The 19,668-nt window shown below is 44.8% G+C and overlaps 1 protein-coding gene across 1 annotated transcript in view; it reads right to left on the bottom strand.

The window, feature by feature from the left end:
* Positions 1–19,668, bottom strand: part of LOC141215208 (alpha-actinin-3) — a 119,438-nt gene that overhangs the window by 65,683 nt on the left and 34,087 nt on the right. The window contains exons 2-3 of the mRNA XM_073665507.1: positions 14,187–14,301; positions 12,405–12,524 (exon numbers count right to left, since the gene is read on the bottom strand). Of these exons, the coding sequence (XP_073521608.1) occupies positions 12,405–12,524; positions 14,187–14,301 (235 nt within the window). The remainder of the gene's footprint in view (positions 1–12,404; positions 12,525–14,186; positions 14,302–19,668) is intronic.

Here is a 19,668-nt window from a genome sequence, read left to right on the forward strand (position 1 = left end):
TTCATATTTAATAAAAAGCCATTTTGGTTTTTGGTTCTTTGATCGTTCTATGTCCGTGACCTTCCTCCCTGAGCGTGGATCCTGTGTGGACCTGCAGAGGATGGAGACACGGCCCTCGTACCCCGGCCTTGGGTCGAGGGGCAGGCTGCAGACAATGTATGTCTCAGCCCGGTCAAGGACCATGACCAAGAAGGCCCGGAGCTTAGGAGTGTAGCTCCACCGCAAATGGATCCCAGGGAGGATGCAGACGGAGCGGTATACGCCACCTGTCCTCACCAACCTGATCTACTCAGAGGGATTCCGGCTGCCGACACCTGACCTTGCTACTCTACGTCCTGGTCAGGGAAGCCTGGTAGGCCCTGAGGATCCCACCGGGTAACGGAAGGAGCAGAGCGGCCACCCGTACCCTTTTTCTGAGTGAAGTTCAGAGGGAGACCCGGCCTATCTACACACACACAGACAGGAAAGTACCCGGTCTGAAGTCTAGGAACACTCTGGTGCAGGGTCCTGATTGAACACTGGACTTACTCGGAGGTTGTCAGACCCCCCGTCTCTGGTGACCGCAGAACTGCACGAGGAGCAGGGAGACGCCTTCCTACTGCATCTCCATCGTGAGTAAAAAAAACCCTGGAAGTTAACCCCTATGGCCTCCGGACTCTTTATTCTGCATAACACCACACTACGCAGCACCAGACCTCCTAGACTACTACCCCCCTCCATCCTGTCCCTCTGCCCTGAGGCCCTGCTCCGCCTGTGGGGAGTAGTAACAACGACGGCTGCCATAACACCCTGCCTCAGCGGACTGCAGCAGCGCTGGTGGCTTTCACCAGGTGCCACAGGTGGCGTAGTCGAGATCAGCCACTCAACCTGGATAAGACCGTACCATCCCTTTTTAATGTGACGGCCCTGGGCACGGAGCGGATCCGGGCCACGGCTGCACCCCATCGACAACATAGGACCCGGCTCCGAGTCCCCCATCTCCCAGGGTAGGGCTTTCGAGCGTCACACATAGGAGCTGTATAAAAACTAGACACCAGGGATTGAAGCTTGAAGAGGACAATTTGCATATTCCAGGTGCCTTCTGGGAAAAGCGAAGAGTCTCCTTCAGCTAGAAGATCGTTGGGTACAGCCAGGACCAGCTGCTTGGAAAGCATCGCCAAACCAGGGATTGAAGCTTGAAGAGGACAATTTGCATATTCCAGGTGCCTTCTGGGAAAAGCGAAGAGTCTCCTTCAGCTAGAAGATCGTTGGGTACAGCCGGGACCAGCTGCTTGGAAAGCATTGCCAAACCAGGGATTGAAGCTTGAAGAGGACAATTTGCATATTCCAGGTGCCTTCTGGGAAAAGCGAAGAGTCTCCTTCAGCTAGAAGATCGTTGGGTACAGCCGGGACCAGCTGCTTGGAAAGCATCGCCAAACCAGGGATTGAAGCTTGAAGAGGACAATTTGCATATTCCAGGTGCCTTCTGGGAAAAGCGAAGAGTCTCCTTCAGCTAGAAGATCGTTGGGTACAGCCGGGACCAGCTGCTTGGAAAGCATCGCCAAACCAGGGATTGAAGCTTGAAGAGGACAATTTGCATATTCCAGGTGCCTTCTGGGAAAAGCGAAGAGTCTCCTTCAGCTAGAAGATCGTTGGGTACAGCCGGGACCAGCTGCTTGGAAAGCATCGCCAAACCAGGGATTGAAGCTTGAAGAGGACAATTTGCATATTCCAGGTGCCTTCTGGGAAAAGCGAAGAGTCTCCTTCAGCTAGAAGATCGTTGGGTACAGCCGGGACCAGTTGCTTGGAAAGCATCGCCAAACGGCGTGCGAATTTGTTTAATTTGTTTATCCTAGGGTATCACAAGAAAGAAGACAGACATCAAGTCAGCAGGGACAAGGAGCAGCATGGCAGATGTGACAACCTACATGGTGAACTGCAACATGTGCTACATGTTCACAGATCGACCAGAAGCTGAAACCAACTTCACCTGCCAGAAGTGTAGACTACTGGCTCTTTTAGAAGAAAAGGTGCGGGGACTGGAAGAAAGAATTGCGACATTAAAACTCATCAAGGAAAATGAAGACTTCCTGGACAGAACAGAAGCGTCACTACTGGTCACGGAAAGTGAAGGAAGCGTCAGAGAACCTCCAGAGGCAGACAAGTGGAGGCAAGTGACCAAAAGAAGCAAGAAGACCATGGAGACACCACCAACCACACAACTGAGAAACAGATTCCAAGGACTTGTGGAGGACGAAGATGGCACACCTAAGGATGAGGAACTACCAGCAAGCAAAAAGAAAAGAGCACCCAGAAACACCCAGAAGCAACAAGAAAAAGGACAGGCAAGAAGGGAAGAAGAGTGGTGGTGGTGGGAGACTCACCACTGAGAGGAACAGAAGCAGCTATCTGCAGACCGGACATAACCGCAAGAGAAGTATGCTGCCTCCCAGGGGCGAAGATCAAGGATGTTACCGATAGGATACCGAAGCTCGTCAGTTCCAAGGATGTCCACCCATTTCTTCTGATACATGTTGGCACCAATGACACGGCAAAGAAGGACCTACCGATAATCTGCAAGGACTTTGAAGCATTGGGGAAGAAAGTAAAAGAACTGGATGCGCAGGTAGTTTTTTCTTCTATCCTTCCAGTAGACGGGCATGGCGTCAGGAGAAGGAACAGGATCCTTGATGTGAACAACTGGCTGAGACGATGGTGCAGACAACAAGGATTTGGATTCCTGGACCACGGTGTGAATTACCTCTATGACGGACTCCTTGCCAGAGACGGACTACACCTCAACAAACCCGGGAAACACACATTCGCCAGGAGACTCGCAACACTCATCAGGAGGGCGTTAAACTAGAAGAAGAGGGGATGGGAAGAAAAACGCCGGACACGAACATGCAACCAGAGAACATACTAATGAAAGATATGAAGTGCGACAAAGAAGGTCCAAGACAAGATACTTGGAAGGGAGGTAAGAAAATTTCTAATACAATCCACAGGGAGAAGATTGGAACAAAACAAAATCATGTAAACTGCGTGCTAGCAAATGCCAGGAGCCTGACAAACAAGATGGATGAACTGGAAGCAGAAATATCTACAGGTAACTATGACATAGTGGGAATAACCGAGACATGGTTAGATGAAAGCTATAACTGGGCAGTTAACTTACAGGGTTACAGTCTGTTTAGAAGGGATCGAAGAAGTCGGAAAGGGGGTGGAGTCTGTCTATATGTAAAGACGTGTCTAAAGCCTACAATACGGGAGGATGTATGGGAGGGAAATGAGGAGGTCGAGTCCTTGTGGGTGGAGATACATGGGGCAAAAAACAATAATAAAATTATCATAGGAGTCTGTTATAAACCACCAAATATAGCAGAAGCCACGGAAAGTCTATTAATGAGACAAATAGACGAAGTAGCAAAAAATAACGGGGTGATTATTATGGGGGACTTCAACTACCCCGATATAGACTGGGAAACCGAAAGCTGTAGATCTCAGAAAGGAAACAGATTTCTGTCAATTATCAAAGACACAACTTGTGCAGGAACCAACTAGAGGGACGGCCCTTTTAGACTTAATATTAACTAACAGGCCAGACAGAATAACTGAGGTGCAGGTCGGGGGGCACCTGGGAAATAGTGACCACAACATTATACAATTCCACATGTGCTTCAGTAGGGTGCCCAGCAAGGGAGTCACAAAAACACTGAACTTCAGGAGGGCAAAGTTTGATCAGCTAAGAGATGCCCTTCACCTTATAGACTGGGATAGTATCTTCAGTAATAGGAGCACGGATAGAAAATGGGAAATTTTCAAAACAGTCCTACATAGTCACTGTAGAAGGTACATACCTTATGGGAATAAAAGGGCTAGGAATAGGAGGAAGCCAATGTGGCTAAATAAGGAAGTCAAGAGGGCAATGAAAAACAAAAAAAGGGCTTTCGGTAAACTTAAACAAGAAGGCAGCGAGGAAGCGCTAATATCTTATAGGGTAAAAAACAAAATCTGTAAGAAACAAATAAGAATAGCAAAAGAGGAGACAGAGAGACTAATTGCCAAGGAAAGTAAAACGAATCCCAAACTGTTCTTTAACTATATAAACAGTAAAAGGATTAAAACTGATGGAGTTGGCCCATTGAAAAATAACCTGGGTAAAATCATAGAGGGCGATGAGGGTAAAGCAAACCTACTCAATAGCTTCTTCTCCACTGTTTTCACAAAAGAAAACAATTTATCGGAGGAAATGCAGAGTGATAAAGTAAACCCTTCGCTAAATATCACCCACCTAACCCAGGAGGAAGTTCAGAAACGCCTAAATAATATCAAAATAGACAAGTCACCAGGCCCAGATGACATACACCCCCGGGTACTAAAAGAATTAAGTAATGTGATAGACAGACCGCTGTATCTTATATTCAAGCACTCTTTATGGACAGGGACTGTCCCACTAGACTGGCGCCAAGCAAATGTGGTACCAATATTCAAAAAGGGGTCTAAAAGTGACCCTGGGAACTATAGACCAGTCAGCTTAACGTCTGTTGTGGGTAAATTGTTTGAAGAATTTCTTAGAGATGCTATTGTAGAATATCTTAATGATAATAACTGTCTAACTCCATATCAACATGGATTCATGAGGGATCGCTCCTGCCAAACAAACCTGATCGCCTTCTACGAGGAGGTGAGCTCACAGCTGGACCGGGGAGAGTCAGTGGATGTTGTATACCTTGACTTCTCCAAAGCGTTTGATAACGTGCCACACAAAAGGTTGGTATATATAATGAGAATGCTTGGTCTGGGGGATAATGTGTGCAAGTGGGTAAATAGCTGGCTGAGTGATAGAAAGCAGAGGGTGGTTATCAATGGAGTAAACTCAGGGTGTGTCAGGGTTACTAGCGGGGTGCCTCAAGGGTCTGTCTTGGGCCCTATATTATTTAATATATTTATTAATGATCTAGTGGAAGGGTTGCATAGTAAAATAGCAATATTTGCAGATGATACTAAACTTTGTAAAGTAGTTAATATAGATGAGGATAGGGCACAGCTACAGGAGGATTTAGATAAATTGGGGAGTTGGGCCAAAAAATGGCAAATGGGGTTCAATGCCGATAAATGTAAGGTCATGCACATGGGAAAGAAAAACAGCAGTCACCCATACATATTAAATGGGAAACCGTTGGGGAAATCTGACATGGAGAAGGACCTGGGCGTCTTGGTTAATAGCAAATTAATTTGGAGTGCCCAGTGTCAGGCAGCAGCTGCGAAGGCAAATAGAGTCATGGCATGCATCAGAAGAGGAATAGGGACATATGATGAGAACATTGTTCTTCCTTTGTATAAAGCGCTGGTAAGGCCGCACTTAGAATATTGTGCACAGTTCTGGGATCTGGTGCTCAGGAAAGACATATTGGAGCTAGAGAGGGTACAAAGGAGGGCGACTAAGGTAATAAAGGGAATGGAGGGACTAGAATACCCAGAGAGGTTGTCAAAATTAGGCCTATTTACGTTGGAAAAGAGAAGGCTTAGGGGAGACCTCATAAACATGTATAAATACATTAGGGGGCAGTACAGAGATCTCTCCCATGACCTGTTTATACCAAGGATGGTGACAAAGACGAGGGGGCACACTATGCGTCTGGAGGAAAGGAGGTTCCTGCACCAGCATAGAAGGGGATTCTTTACGGTCAGAGCCGTGAGACTCTGGAACTCTCTGGGAGAGGAAGTGGTGATGTCCAACTCACTTAAAGAGTTCAAGAGAGGCCTGGACGCCTTTCTTGAGAACAATAAAATTACATCTTATGCTTAGTTAATTAATCCAGGGATTTAATCTGACGGCCAGATTGGAGTCGGGAAGTGAATTTTTCCTCAATGATGTAAATTGGCCTATACCGCATGGGTTTTTGTTGCCTTCCCCTGGATCAACGCTGCGGAATAGCTGCAGTGCACAAGAAATAGGCTGAACTGGATGGACGCTTGTCTTTTTTCGGCCTTATAAACTATGTAGATCAGGGTGGAGTTGGTTCAGTCCAGTCAGAGGAGGAAGGTGACAGGAGCAGAGGCTCTGCACGAGCTCTGCTCCGGAGGCAGGCCTAGCACTGAGGCCCAAGTCTGGGGAGAGAAGGAGAGGGAGCAGGACGGCTCCAGGAATGAGGAGAGAAGGGACCCTAGGGGTACGGGCCGTGCAGCAAGCAACCCGTACGCCCGCCGCTACTAGGAGGTAGGGGGGTCAGGCCAGAAGAAGGGAACCGGTCCCTCAACTAGCACAGGGCTACAAGGCCCAACTAGGAAACCGGAGGCTGCAGCATTTCAAGTACTGCAGGCCACAAGTCCACACCAGTACACTAAGAAGGTAGCCGCATAGGACCCAGGGGACAGAACACACGTCGCCCGCCAAGGCCCGAGAACACCGGATAAAAGTGCTACTTGGTGTGAGGTGCAGGGAGCAGGCCAGAGAGAGGACATGCTGTAATATGCTCCGGAGTTACCTGAGGGTCGACCGAGCCCCTCACTGCGTGAACACAGGACGCCATGGGCCCCTACACTGGCCCTGTATCTGGAACTGCTACAATTGTGAGTAAAAGACCTGGGACTGCACTATCTGACTCCGTGTCATTACTGACTACCTGCACTATAACTACCATCATCCATACACACTGCCCTGAAGCTCCACTCTTCCTGTGGGGAGTTACATCACCTTGCTGTGCATACCACCAGCTTCAGCGGACTGCTCCGCAGCGGCGGTTACCAATAACCGCATTCCACAGGTGGCGTAGTCGGACTATATATAACAGATACACATAGACTACCCTGGTTTGACCGCCCTGGGTCACCGACTGGGTCGCTGCCACGGTGACTACAACCCCCAGCATCTACAAGGCCCGGCTCCGGGTGCCCCACGGCCCAGGGGGCGCGTTACTAATATTAGAGAATGTCTTTAGTGGCCAATATTGCACAAAACCCAAAATATTTTATGGGGGCAGACATACAAATGTCACATCAGACAAGCCTGCAGTTAGAACAGTGTAGATGGGCCTTCAGTGTATACAATGCAAATAGGGGGCGATGGTATGCATATGAATCACTGTGATGTCACACACCAATGTAAGTCGAGGTTTAGGACAAACCCATCTCCTCTAATAAAGGTGATAACAACACTGCAATAATCCTATTCAAACAAACATTGCCACCTTTGCAAAATAGAAGCCAAACGTGCAATACCACCAGCTAATATTACATCAGACAAGCCTGCAGTCAGAAAGGTGTAGATGGGCCTTCAGTGCCCAACGCGTGTCGCCACACACAGTGGCTTCGTCAGGGGCATTTAAGGTACTCATCACGTCACCGTTATATATATATATAGCCCAAGTGTGATAGTTACCAGAAGATCAGCTGTGCTGTATGAGACGCCGGAGCTGCGTGCGTTCGACAGCGGAAACGCGAACTATGAACCGGAAGTACTCTTGGTGGCGCAGGCGCAGATGGTATCTGCCTGCGCTCCGTCAGATTCTAACGTCACCATGGAGACCGACGCCTGCAAGGCGATAACCAATAAATGTAAAAGCGCATGGCGGGTAATGCCTCACCGCGCTACATCAAATTCTTATGTCGCCATGGAGACACACCTGCCAAGCAATATTTTGTGCAATATTGGCCACTAAAGACATTCTCTAATACTAGCCTGTGTGGGTATATGGATTTTTGATTCTTATTTATTCTTATGATCATGTTGGAAGGTTTCTAAAGTAGATGGATGTATAATCAGCGGACTCTCCACTACATTTTTTACTTGTGTTTTAATGTTTTGGTATGTTCATGTTCCCGACTCTGTATATGTGCCTATATATATCTAAAAATAAATTGGTGTATTTTTGTACTTCTCTATATACTATCTGAGATATATACAGTATATATATATATATATATATATATATATATATATATATTTTAGGTGATCACTGGTCAGTTACATGCCGTCTTTTCTTCCTTGGTACATGCAGACATTGTGCTGTAGCACTTGTAAATAGCATTCCTAATATGTGTGCACTGTGTATAAATCACATACTGGAGTCATGGGACACTGCTGTAGCCATAGATCTAAGATTATGCAACAGTATTTATCAAGACAATGAGACCTAATAAGGAACACAGTCGCAAATGTTTCCACATGTGTTCAATCCTCTGTTGCAAGTTGCATGTGTAGCGCCCCGAGGATTCGGTTGCTACAGAGGTATTGCATCTCACCCAGAGGTGTGATATCTCACTTCCAGGTAAGGATGGAGTGTGGCTCAGGACCCTAACACCCGCATGCACTACACCACATTTCCGGAGGGCAGGGCGACAGTGCTCCCAAGAGTGAGCACAACTGCCCCTGTCCCTGGCTGGAGTGGGGGGAGGGAACACCTAGAAAGGGGGAACCCAGTAGTGTGTGGGTGGGGAGAGTAGATCCAGGGTGCACTGTAAGGAGGAGTATATAAGGAGGGCACCATCTTAGAGTCAGAGAGAAGTGGAGAGAGTAGAAAGAGAGAGAAGGAGACTGGGAACAGGGGCTCTCAATGGGCTCTGCTCCGCAGGCAGGCCAAGTCTCAAGGCCTGGGCCTGGAGGAGAAGAAAGGAGAGGAGAGGAACGGAGGAGGCTCCAGGAGTGGAGTGAAGGGACCCCAGGGGTGCGGACCGGCCAGTCGCCACCGTACGCCCGCCGCTACCAGAGTAGGGGGGTCAGGCCAAGAAAGGGAACCGGATCCCTCATCTAGTGGAGGAGAGCAACTACCCTCAGCTAGTAACCGGAGGCTGTGGCATTGCACGTGTTACGGCCCCTCACTACACCCGTTAGGAAGGCACCATATAGGGCCCAGGGAAACGGAACATACGTTTGCCCGCCAAGGCCCGAGGCAGCTGGACAGAAACGTGGTCAATTGTGGGGTACGACGGGCCAGAGAAAGGACACACGAAGGGGGTCCTGAAAAGCATTCCAAAGGTACCTGGGAGTTGGCCGAGCCCATCACCTGGTGAGCACAGTACGACGTGGGCAGCCATTACCTGCAGAAGTGGCTTGGAGTGTAAAACTGTGAGTAAAGACCCTGGACTGCATCACTGGACTCTGAGTCATTACTGCTGCTCCGGCGCACCATCACCCCCACCATCTGCACTCACTGCCCTGAGGCTATACTCCTCCCGTGGGGAGTTATACTACCCTCTGCTGCACACACAACATCAGCCTCGGCGGTCTGCCCCGCAGCGGCGGTTCTCAGTGACCGCAATCCACGGGTGGCGTAGTCGGACATTTCAACATTAAAAATCAAGTAAACAGATCCGCCACTGGTTTAACCACCCTGAGCCACGGGTCCGGGTCGCCGCCACGGAGACTACAACCCCCAGCATTACACAGAGACCCGGCTCCGGTATTCCCCCACACACGGCCCAGGGGGCGCGTCACATGCGACTTCACGTTCATTTACATGCATTTGTGTGTAAGGGAGCTTTCACATTGCGTTTAGGAACCCATTCAGTGGCTCACGTCAGAGCTTATGTCTGTATTCAGATATATGCGCCGACGGGGTCATAGACTATAATGGTGCAGACAGAGTGAACGTGTGCATCATTTTCGGGCCGTGCATCATTTTCGGGTCGTGCATCATTTTCGGGTCGTGCATCATTTTCGGTGCGTGTATGCCTACTGGAGGCGCACACTCAGATGTAATAGACTGCGTCTGAGTGTCCCTCTCCAGTGGGCGTACACTCACCGAAAATGATGCACGTCAGAGCGCATGTTAACTCTTTCAGTAACATTATACTCTATGGACCCTCCGGCACATACGTCCGATTCCCGTTTTGCGGGGGTTCGGACGTAAGCCCCGACGTGAGCCTAAACGCAATCTGAAAGCAGCCTTAGGCTGGAGTGACATGGTGACACATGTCCCTGACAGCCTTTCCCTTGCTGAGAGTTGTTGTCATACATCATTTGTCACCGTATAGCACCGGCCTTAGAGCTATGACTCCATCCCATAACCACAGATATGAGATTCACACTCATACACATGTGACGATCGCAAAAAGAAGTCATGTGTAAATTGCGATCAACAACAGAAAATCAAAAAATATTTGGAAACATTTGCAACTCTGTGTTGCAGTCGCGTTAGGGTGAAAGTCACACCATAGGAAATGATTAGATCTCAATGTGTAGCCCTCGTCTTATCATGTCCATTCCATTGTTATTTCCAGGTGCTATTTCGGAGCAGCTAGCGCTGGTGTCGATGGACGTAGAAGTGGCATGATAAGAGCCATGTCCCAGCGCCGCCTCAGGGCTCCATGTATGTGATATGCACTCAGTTTCATATTAGATGCACTGTATGTGAGGAACGCTCTGACGTTTGATAGAAGAACGGTAAAAATGTGATGATAGATTCACTTTAAAAAATCTAATAATATACAAAATTGTACATACGACCCGTTTTATTTGCACATGATTTCAAAGACATACATGTTTCCTGAGGAACATTAGCAAAAGTTTTTAATGTTTAAAGGGAATCTATCAGCAGGTTTTTACTATGTAATATGAGAGCAGCATGATGTAGGGACAGAGACCCTGATTGCAGCGATATGTCACTTACTATACTGTGTGCTGCTGTTTTAATAAAATCAGTGTTTTATCAGCAGGAGATTATCTAGGTGTCTTGTGCCTCCTAGTCCAACCACACTCCCATCACTGATCAGCAGCTTTCTGTCAATATACAGTGTACACAGAAAGCTGCCAATCAGGGGTGTGGGTGAAGTTAAACAGAGCTCAACATTCCAAGGAAACTGCCAATCAGTGTTGTGGGCAGGGTTATACAGAGCTCAGCATTCCAAGGAAACTGCCAATCAGGGGTGTGGGCGGGGTTATACAGAGCTCAGTATTCCGATCTCTGCTAGATCTGCAGCATAGAAAACAAGTATTGCATCAAAATGACAGCAAGCAGCCCAGCAAGTGACACATCGCTGGAATCATGGTCTCTGCCCCTACATCATGCTGCTCGCAGATTACAGACAGAACCTGGTGACAGATTCCCTTTAACTGTAAGCAGAACTGCTGCTCCTACTGAAAGTCATAAATACTTTTTTATTACAGTTATTGAATTAAATGTAAAGGCGTATTCCTCTCATCTAGTAAACTTATGGCATATACCATAAAGGTTTAGTAAATGCAAGTATTACCAATGGGACTTAGATCTGTCTCGAGAAGGGGGCTCGCTGCCAGTGGAGAGGTGGTCGCAATTCCTATTCATTTATGCATGACCAGGGCACTTACTTGAGATCGGTGGGACCCACATTTACTATACATTTATGGCATATCCATGTTCAGGATGGGAATCTCACTTTGGATATAACTTGTAAATGCTTTACACTTCCATCTCTCTCCTTGTCCGTCGGTCTTGCATATTTTACTCCAATAGTCACAAGTTTTTTTGTCCCTCGGTCACCCACTTAAATAGAAACACTTTCCTGTTACCTCCTGCCCTCTTTTTTCATGTCTATCATTTAATGATGGTGGGGAAAAATAGGGTCTCGGTAATTGCGGGGTGTACTTATTTACAGAGGTGCTAGACAACCCATCTGATTTGATAGTAAGAACAAAGCTAATAGGCTGTTAGCCAACATAGTATATGTATATAATCACCTTTCATCCATAGGTCCAGTAGAGGTATGCGCCGGCTGTGGAAACAATGCCTTCTCCATTCCGAAAATACCAGGACTGCTGCAGCCTATGATTGGCTGCAGTGGTCAGGTGACTAGAGGAACATGTCTAATCACAGGCTGCAGTGATGCTGATGAGCTCTTAATGGAGCAGACATGGTTTCTGGAGCTGGCACTGACCGTGGGGATATTGAAAGGTGTGTATTCCTCCGTTTACTATTTTGCAACTATTCATGCCTAGAAAAAAAAAGTTGTTCTGGTGTTGAACAACCCCTTTAATTGTTTTCTCACTATCCCAGTCCCTAATTTCATTTTGTCCTCCACCTCTTTACCTGCTCCATTTTATAGATAAAAATTAAATACATTTTGTTTTTATTGCGAGTGGAGAGAATTGTCGTGTGACTGTCAGACATCTGTTGATGTGTATACAGTATAACCATATAATTGCATCCAGGGGTGCACATATCATTAGTGCAACCAGGGGCCCAAGAGGAAAGGGGGCCACTAGCACCTCCAAAGCTACTGGCCCCCTTACCTCTTGGGCCCTTGGTTGCACCAGGAGGAATTGTGCATTATAATGATCAATTGGACTGCAAATGTCCCATATACTGTGCTTGCACAGGGGCCTCTTCTGTCTGTGTCTGCCAGTGGTTGCATCAGTATACCTGGTCATGTCACCAAATCTTGCCATATATTTATCACTTGTCATAATAGAAGGTAAGGACAAAAGAATTATAGCTCCAACTCACCCTCTGCACCGATAGAAACCAATTTCACTCCTTTGCTGGCAATAAAGTCAAGAGCCTTGTTTACATTGGCGATCTTATGGAAGCGCATTTTTCCTTTGTCGGGTTTAGGCAGTCTTTCCCCTGTAACAGAGCAGTAAAAAAGTGAGAAGTTTGGAAAAAGACAAACCTGAAGTTCTTTTGTTCTACCTTTTAGTCCCAGGCTCCACAAGTGGCTGTAAAAGATGCATGACTTCAATGTTTACCTATAGGCTAAAAAGTTGTCATTTTTTCTTTTCCTTTCTTTTTTTTAAATTCACAAATTTATTTTTACTGGAAAACATTGAAGTTGTGACTCATTGGCTAAATCTGTGTCACAAAAGTTGTAAAGAATATCTGCCGCCAAAACTATTAGGCCACGTTCACACGTTCAGTATTTGGTCAGTATTTTACATCAGTATTTGTAAGCCAAAATCAGGAGTGAAACAATCAGGGGAAAAGTATAATAGAAACACGTCACCACTTCTGTATTTATCACCCACTCCTATGAAAAACCTATGAATTCCAAATTAAATTATACACAAATCAGCCTCACGGTGTCAAAGTAATTTTTCCAATGTTTATCTGACCCATTTATGTGCTTACCTATGTACGGCACTTTTTTACAGCACTATCTATAAAACCCAGAAACTGATGCCCCATGGTAGTTAGTATATAGTATCAAGAGAGAAAGACAGTGGTCGTACGAGGATTTGGAGCATGGTTATCCCATATGTAGCCAGTTTTATCATACTCTTTGTATATACTGGAACCAGGGGTGTAACTATACTAGGTGCAGGGGTTGCAGTCACACCAGGCCTTGAATCCTAAGGGACTCAAATGGTCACTTTGGCCCAGATTAGAAGAAAAAAAACTAATTCAGACCCAGGATAGCTGGGAGCCCTGTTGGAGATTTTGCATTTCAGCTCATGAGCTTCAAGTTACCCCACCGATTGGAACAATTGTAATCCAGCTAAAATATGGATATCTCCTGCAATGAAGGACAGAGAAGTAACTCAGATGCCCACAACGTTTTCTCCTACACTATTGTCCTATCATACCACCTTTGAAACCATATTATGAGACACAGGTTTTTTATTATGTCAAAAGGTTATACCCAAGATTTCAAGTTATTATGACATATCCACAGAATTGGTGAAAACTTGTGGATCAGTGGGGGCCCCAGCCACTGAAATGCCCCATCAGAATTGAGCGGTGACCGTGCGTGTGCGCCAACGCTTCATTCATTCTCTATGGGGCTAGGAGAGATCCCAAGAATGGGCCTCCGAAATACTCCATCAGAATGGAGTGGTGACCACATGCGTACACCATACCTTATCTATAGGACTGAGGAGTATAGTCGAATGTACTCACTATCTTCGAGAGTCCTAAGGAGAAATGGTGAAATATAGTCATCACATGCGAGACAACCGCTCCACTCTGATAGGGTCCTGATCAACGGGGTTCCAGTGATTGCACCCCCATCAATGCATTAGTTACCTTTAACTTTAAATCTTCAGACTAACCCTTTGATGCAATCTCTGTCCCTACACAGTTTGCGTATAGTAAGCACGTGTTTTAGAAAGGGTGATGATAAAAAGTTTGACTCTTGGGGGCCTGGATCCTTGTACCCTAAAAGGCCCCAAAAAATGGTTGCTCATGACGCCAGGGTAATAATTAATCTGAGCTTCCATAGACACAATACTAATGAGTTATGACTGGTTCAGATCATAAATACAATAAAGTGCCTCATTGTCTTCCACTTACCGGAGATAACCTCAAGCAGTAACATCAGTTTCAGGCCATTTCTAAAATCTTCCTCTATGTTCTCAATTTGTGTCCCGGCTTTCCTGAGGTGAGAGTTACACCAGGCTGTGAAGGTCTGTGAGGACAAAATGAATGGTGGACGGGTTACTCATATTGCTAGTAGAGCGTAAAACCCATATGATTTATTGGTACGATAAGAGAGTCCCCAAAAATTACCTAAATGAATGACAATGAGTATTTGTTTTACTTGGGTGGAAAAACCTTCTCAATAGAGAAGATGGCCATCTCAGGGATAAATATATCTTCATGGCTAAACGGTCTAAATCCCAATGCAAGAATTTGCAGAATTTGATGGTTTGGCATTAGGCTTCAATCTTTACAAAGGACCTTTCACTTGCCATAAATATGTAATTTTTTAGATATATGTTAAAAATGCATATTTTTAACATATTGGCGTAATTGTCGCCATTCTCCTGAATCCGGCGTTGTTTTTCTTTTGTTTCTTCACCACTCCATTCCTAAGATATGGTCCCCTCTTTCCTGTATGTAAATCTAGTTTTGTTAGCCAAGGAAGGTGGTCCTCAACTCTTCTCTATGGAAGTCTACATGAGGACCATACCAATAAGACAAAGGGGTTATATCTCAGGAATGGAGAGGTGCAACAACAAAAAAAAAGGCAACGCTGGATTAATGGAGGCAGGAGCATTTCCACCAGACGTTCAGGCCAGGTATTTATGATGTGACAGGTCCTCTTAAAGAGCCCCATAGAAATAGTATGATGAACCTTCATGCAGGTAGACTGTGATAGATAGCAATGATAGAATTTTCTATTTAGCACAGAATTTGGCATCATTACTTATGAGTGAACATTTAAATGTCTAGTCACAATACTGTGATGGTAAAAGCTGAAACACTGACCAAATACTGATGAAACTCGGTAGAAAAACACTGCTGACGTTCGGATCATTTTTTTGCATACAGGAAAAATCACTAATGTCTGAATGAGGCCTAAGGGCCCTTTTACTCCCACACACACACTGACAAGTCCACCCTTGCCACCAACAAGTCAATACAATATAGCAAAATCCTAAATAGTCTGCGATTTACATCACAGCTACAAGCTGACCACACAGATATTCATATAGCATAGACATCTTGTGACCGAGCATCACAAAATCATGTGAATTTTTCAAAGCTGGTAATTTTGCACCACTCATATCAGGATATAACGTTGAACCAAAAGCCAAGGTAAGGAAGGGCACATATTGCTCTGAATGCTCTGCTCGTGCCGACATATAGAGCTGGACGTAATAAATTAATTTGATTTAAAAAATTCAATGAATTATGATTTACGTTCACAAGAAATTCTTTCTATTTCCTACATTTCAAGGGTTCTTCTCATCTTTTTAGATGGGTCAAAACTGGTAACTTTGCCTTTTATGAAAAATCCTCTCCCTTCTCTAGATTTTTAATTTTATTGTGTTTCAAATTTTGCCTAGGTTGTTAGCCACCTCTGCAGTTTATCAGTAGTGGCCAGTTTCCTCGGTAAAGGAGCGCATTCCTCCAACTCTTTTTTAACAGCTTGTAAGCGCTGCTCTGAAGGGCCTCTGCACTTCTCCAATGCAGCTCTGACTCATATAGTAAGTAGCAAAGGATAGTGCACAATTTGAACCAGCAGAACAACCATGACACTGGTCCGAACTGTCAATCACTCAAGAGTGCTTCACCCCCCAACAGGCAGGAAGGGGTGGGCTCCGGAAGATTGAACATGAGATAACCCCTTTAAGCATGTGTAAGGGATTCATAAAGGAGAAATGGAGCTCTATCTGTTTAAACAGTACATGACTCAGTGAGTAAAAGCCCATTGAGGCTACGTTCACACATCACGTTTTTTATTTTATGGTACGGATTTTATTCATTCATTTCAATTGGGTCCATATCTGTAGGTCAGGTTAAACCAATGGAAAGGATTGTTTTGTTGTGTTTCCACGCAGTTTAGAAATCTGTACTAAATTCGCAACGTGTGAATCTAGCTTGATACTGGCCAACCATTGTCATGATTTATTTGCTTCCGAGTGATCATAAGATCATTGAAGATTCTTCGCCACTCGGCTTTACTTAAAAAATATAACTAAGACACGGTTGGAAAAAACTTTCACAGCATGATGGACTAGGACAACCCTAGGACCTATATTTACCACCGAGCTTTTATTTTTAGGAAGAAATGTTCTTTAAAGCCCATGACTGTAACCGATAAGACTTGTGACATTGATATATTAAGGATTTTACAATTTTTTAATTCTATAATAGATAAAATTATTTAAAAAAAACAATATTAGCACAATGCTACCATGAATCTAAAACTAGACTATCATTTTCCAAAAATAAGTACTCCTAATATTCCTCTATAGCAGGAGTGGGAAATTAATTTTCACGAGGGGCCACATGAGAGACTGTGACTGTTGTGGAGGCCGAAACATTAGGCTGAAATTAATTCTGCTCAATATTAATATCAACATATTAATTATAATTATTAATTTTAATATTAACTGTATCACTTAATATTGAGCAGAATTAAGTATGCTGACACCCCCATATACTGTATGAGGCCCCACACAGTCCCCTATACACAGTATAATCTCACACATAGGCCCTATATAGCGTATGAGCCCACACATAGCCCCCTATATACAGTATGAGCCCACACACACATCTATATACAGTATGAGTCCACACACAGCCCCCATATACAGTATGAACACCAAAACACAGCCCTTTATATATAGCATGAGCCCTCACATAGCCTCCTATATACAGTATGAGACCCCACATAGCCGCTTTATACAGAATAAGACTCAACATAGTCCCCAATATATAGCATGAGCCATTACATAGCCCCCAGTGTACAGTATGAGACCCCACATAGCCTTTATTGATTCTATTTAGTAGTAGCAAATTAAGTGTTTTTGTCATGGTCAATTAATACGTCTATCTTACTAAGGCTTCTTAAAAAATACCATATTTTATTTTTTAGGCATCTAGCCAAACCCACAAATCTGTCAGCTTCTTAGAATGCTATTTTTAGGGTAATGATATCCTGGAGAGTCCCAAAGAGGGTTTATGGGATGTGTACTGTACATCATCTTGGAATGAGGGAGCTTGGCTATCCCATACCAAATGGAAGGACAGGTGGGAGATCCTGTTACTGTCTGCAATGTGCTGGTAACATCGTCCTGCAGATTTTATGGCAGTCATGGTCTATTTAGGACACTGTGTACCATACGACATGTCCACTTCAGCCGTAGAAAAATGCTTTATGTTTTAGACATTGTACAGTTTTAAATCACCGCAATGTCTATATGGTTTATCAAAAAAACAAAATATGTCATTCTTTGCACATTACAATTGACCACCACAGCATTGTATGTCCACCATTGCCAGAGCTCGGTGTGCATGCCAGTCCAGATGATTTCCATACCTTCTAGATTATCACTGCATAGACTGGATTGTTCCTGGGCCGGGGTGGGAGATTGTCACCATCCATCCAAGATCACAACCATGGGATGGTCACTAGGGTCATTTACTCTAATCACAGAACCAGATTTAGATTTACCGTGACCATAGAATGGGCTAGGAACGCAAACCCAAATCCATTGCATTCATTTCCCCTAGGCTTCAGAGCGTTGGAAAATTTTAGAGTAACAAATCTTTTGATGGCAGAAGTCTCTTTTTTTAGTCGCAATTTTTGGTTTAAATTGGTTTAATACCAATCATATGCTGAGATATATATTCAATGGTAATAAAATTAGTATGGTTGGGAAAAAAGTCATCTGTCCATTATGTTCAACCGAGGGATGAGAAAGGATAATGGGAATGAGGTAAAAGTAAATCCATAATGCATGATCCAGTCTTCCCTAAAAAGTAGATCTTTCCCTCCTGAATCTGAGTGTCGATCAATTCGATCAACAATCAAAATAGTATCCACAGAGCACGATAAAACAGCAAAAATAGACAGTACAACAGCCATTCGAAGAGCTTGTTAATAAAGTCCCTCTTCTTTAAAGGCCTTGTCCACTACATTGAAATTGATGACCCATCTATTGGATAGGCCGTTGATATCAGACCGGTGTGGGTCCGACATCCATCTCACCCACCCGTTAGGCTTTCATTACCACTGTTGGATAGGTCATCAGTGTAAAAGTTATGGACAGCCAATGTAAGTTAATTAGCAAATTTGACTTTGCCTGTTGGCCATCATTTCAGGTCCGATAGGAGTAATTGCCCAGTTTTTTAAATCCTGAAAGAAAACCTGTAGAGTTAAGCAGTGATGTGGGATTGGTTAATTTATTCTTATGTAACTAACTTGTTTAGCCAATAAAGGCTTTGTTCACCTTCACAAACATTTGTCCACTACCTTTCCATTGGTGACTTATCCTTAGGATAGGTCATCAATGTCTGATCAGTCAGGGTCCTACTCCCGGCACCCCCGCCGATCAGCTGTTCTCGGTGTTGGCCGCGGCCGCCGGCCAAAAATTATCCATTGCTGAGCTGCTCCGTCTTCTGATAATGGCCGTGGCCGAGTACTATACATCCACCTCCTATTGATTTCACTATCAAAAAATGGAGCAGATCTGCAAACAAGCAGATCCAGCCGGCGGCCAACGCCAAGACACGAGAACAGCTGATTGGCGGGGGTGTCGGGTGTCGGACCCCGACCGATCAGACATTGATGACCTATTCTAAGGATAGATCATCAATGACAAAGTAGTGGACAACCACTTTAAGAAACTTTGCATAGATTTCATTAAAAAAATTCCTACCATTTTGTTTTTAAAGTTCCAATGCAGACCAAGTGTCTCCATGATAAGAGACAAGAACTCTGCAGTCTGACCTTGCAGTTATATTCCCTAACTCTATCTGTCCTCTACTTTTGCATAACATACCTAATGTATGTTAGCACAGCATAAAGGCCCACATACACATCAAATGGTTGTCGACCAACCAATGCATTGACCATATCGGTCATCTCTCCAATGCATAGGTGCACTCATTTGACCGAACACTCCTGTTTTCTCTATCGCCAGGAGAACAACTTGATTGCCAGTCCCAAATCAGACATGCCTTGTCAACATCTCCACCGACCATCAGTTGGCCGACACACCCATACACATTAGACCATTGTCTGAACCTGTTCATATTGGTGGATTTGGCCAACATAGTTGGCAGCCGAAGGCCCCTGTGCCTGTTGTGATTTCTTCTACAACGACCAGCCATAAGCTAGGCATCATAGAAGACACAGATTTTTTTTTCTATATACAGCAATACCATTGCTATATATTTTAGAAGCCAGTGTTGGACCGTAGTGCCAAGGGATCATCACTACCATTGATTCTGGAGCCCCCCCGATCAGTCACATGCAAATATTACGTCACCCTCATGCACAAATTTACCTCTACTTATATATGATAATAAACTAGATAGT

The sequence above is a fragment of the Phyllobates terribilis genome, unplaced genomic scaffold (assembly GCF_046119375.1).
Source record: "Phyllobates terribilis strain yellow unplaced genomic scaffold, ASM4611937v1 Scaffold_231__1_contigs__length_3143052, whole genome shotgun sequence".
In the NCBI taxonomy this organism is placed as follows: Eukaryota; Metazoa; Chordata; class Amphibia; order Anura; family Dendrobatidae; genus Phyllobates; species Phyllobates terribilis.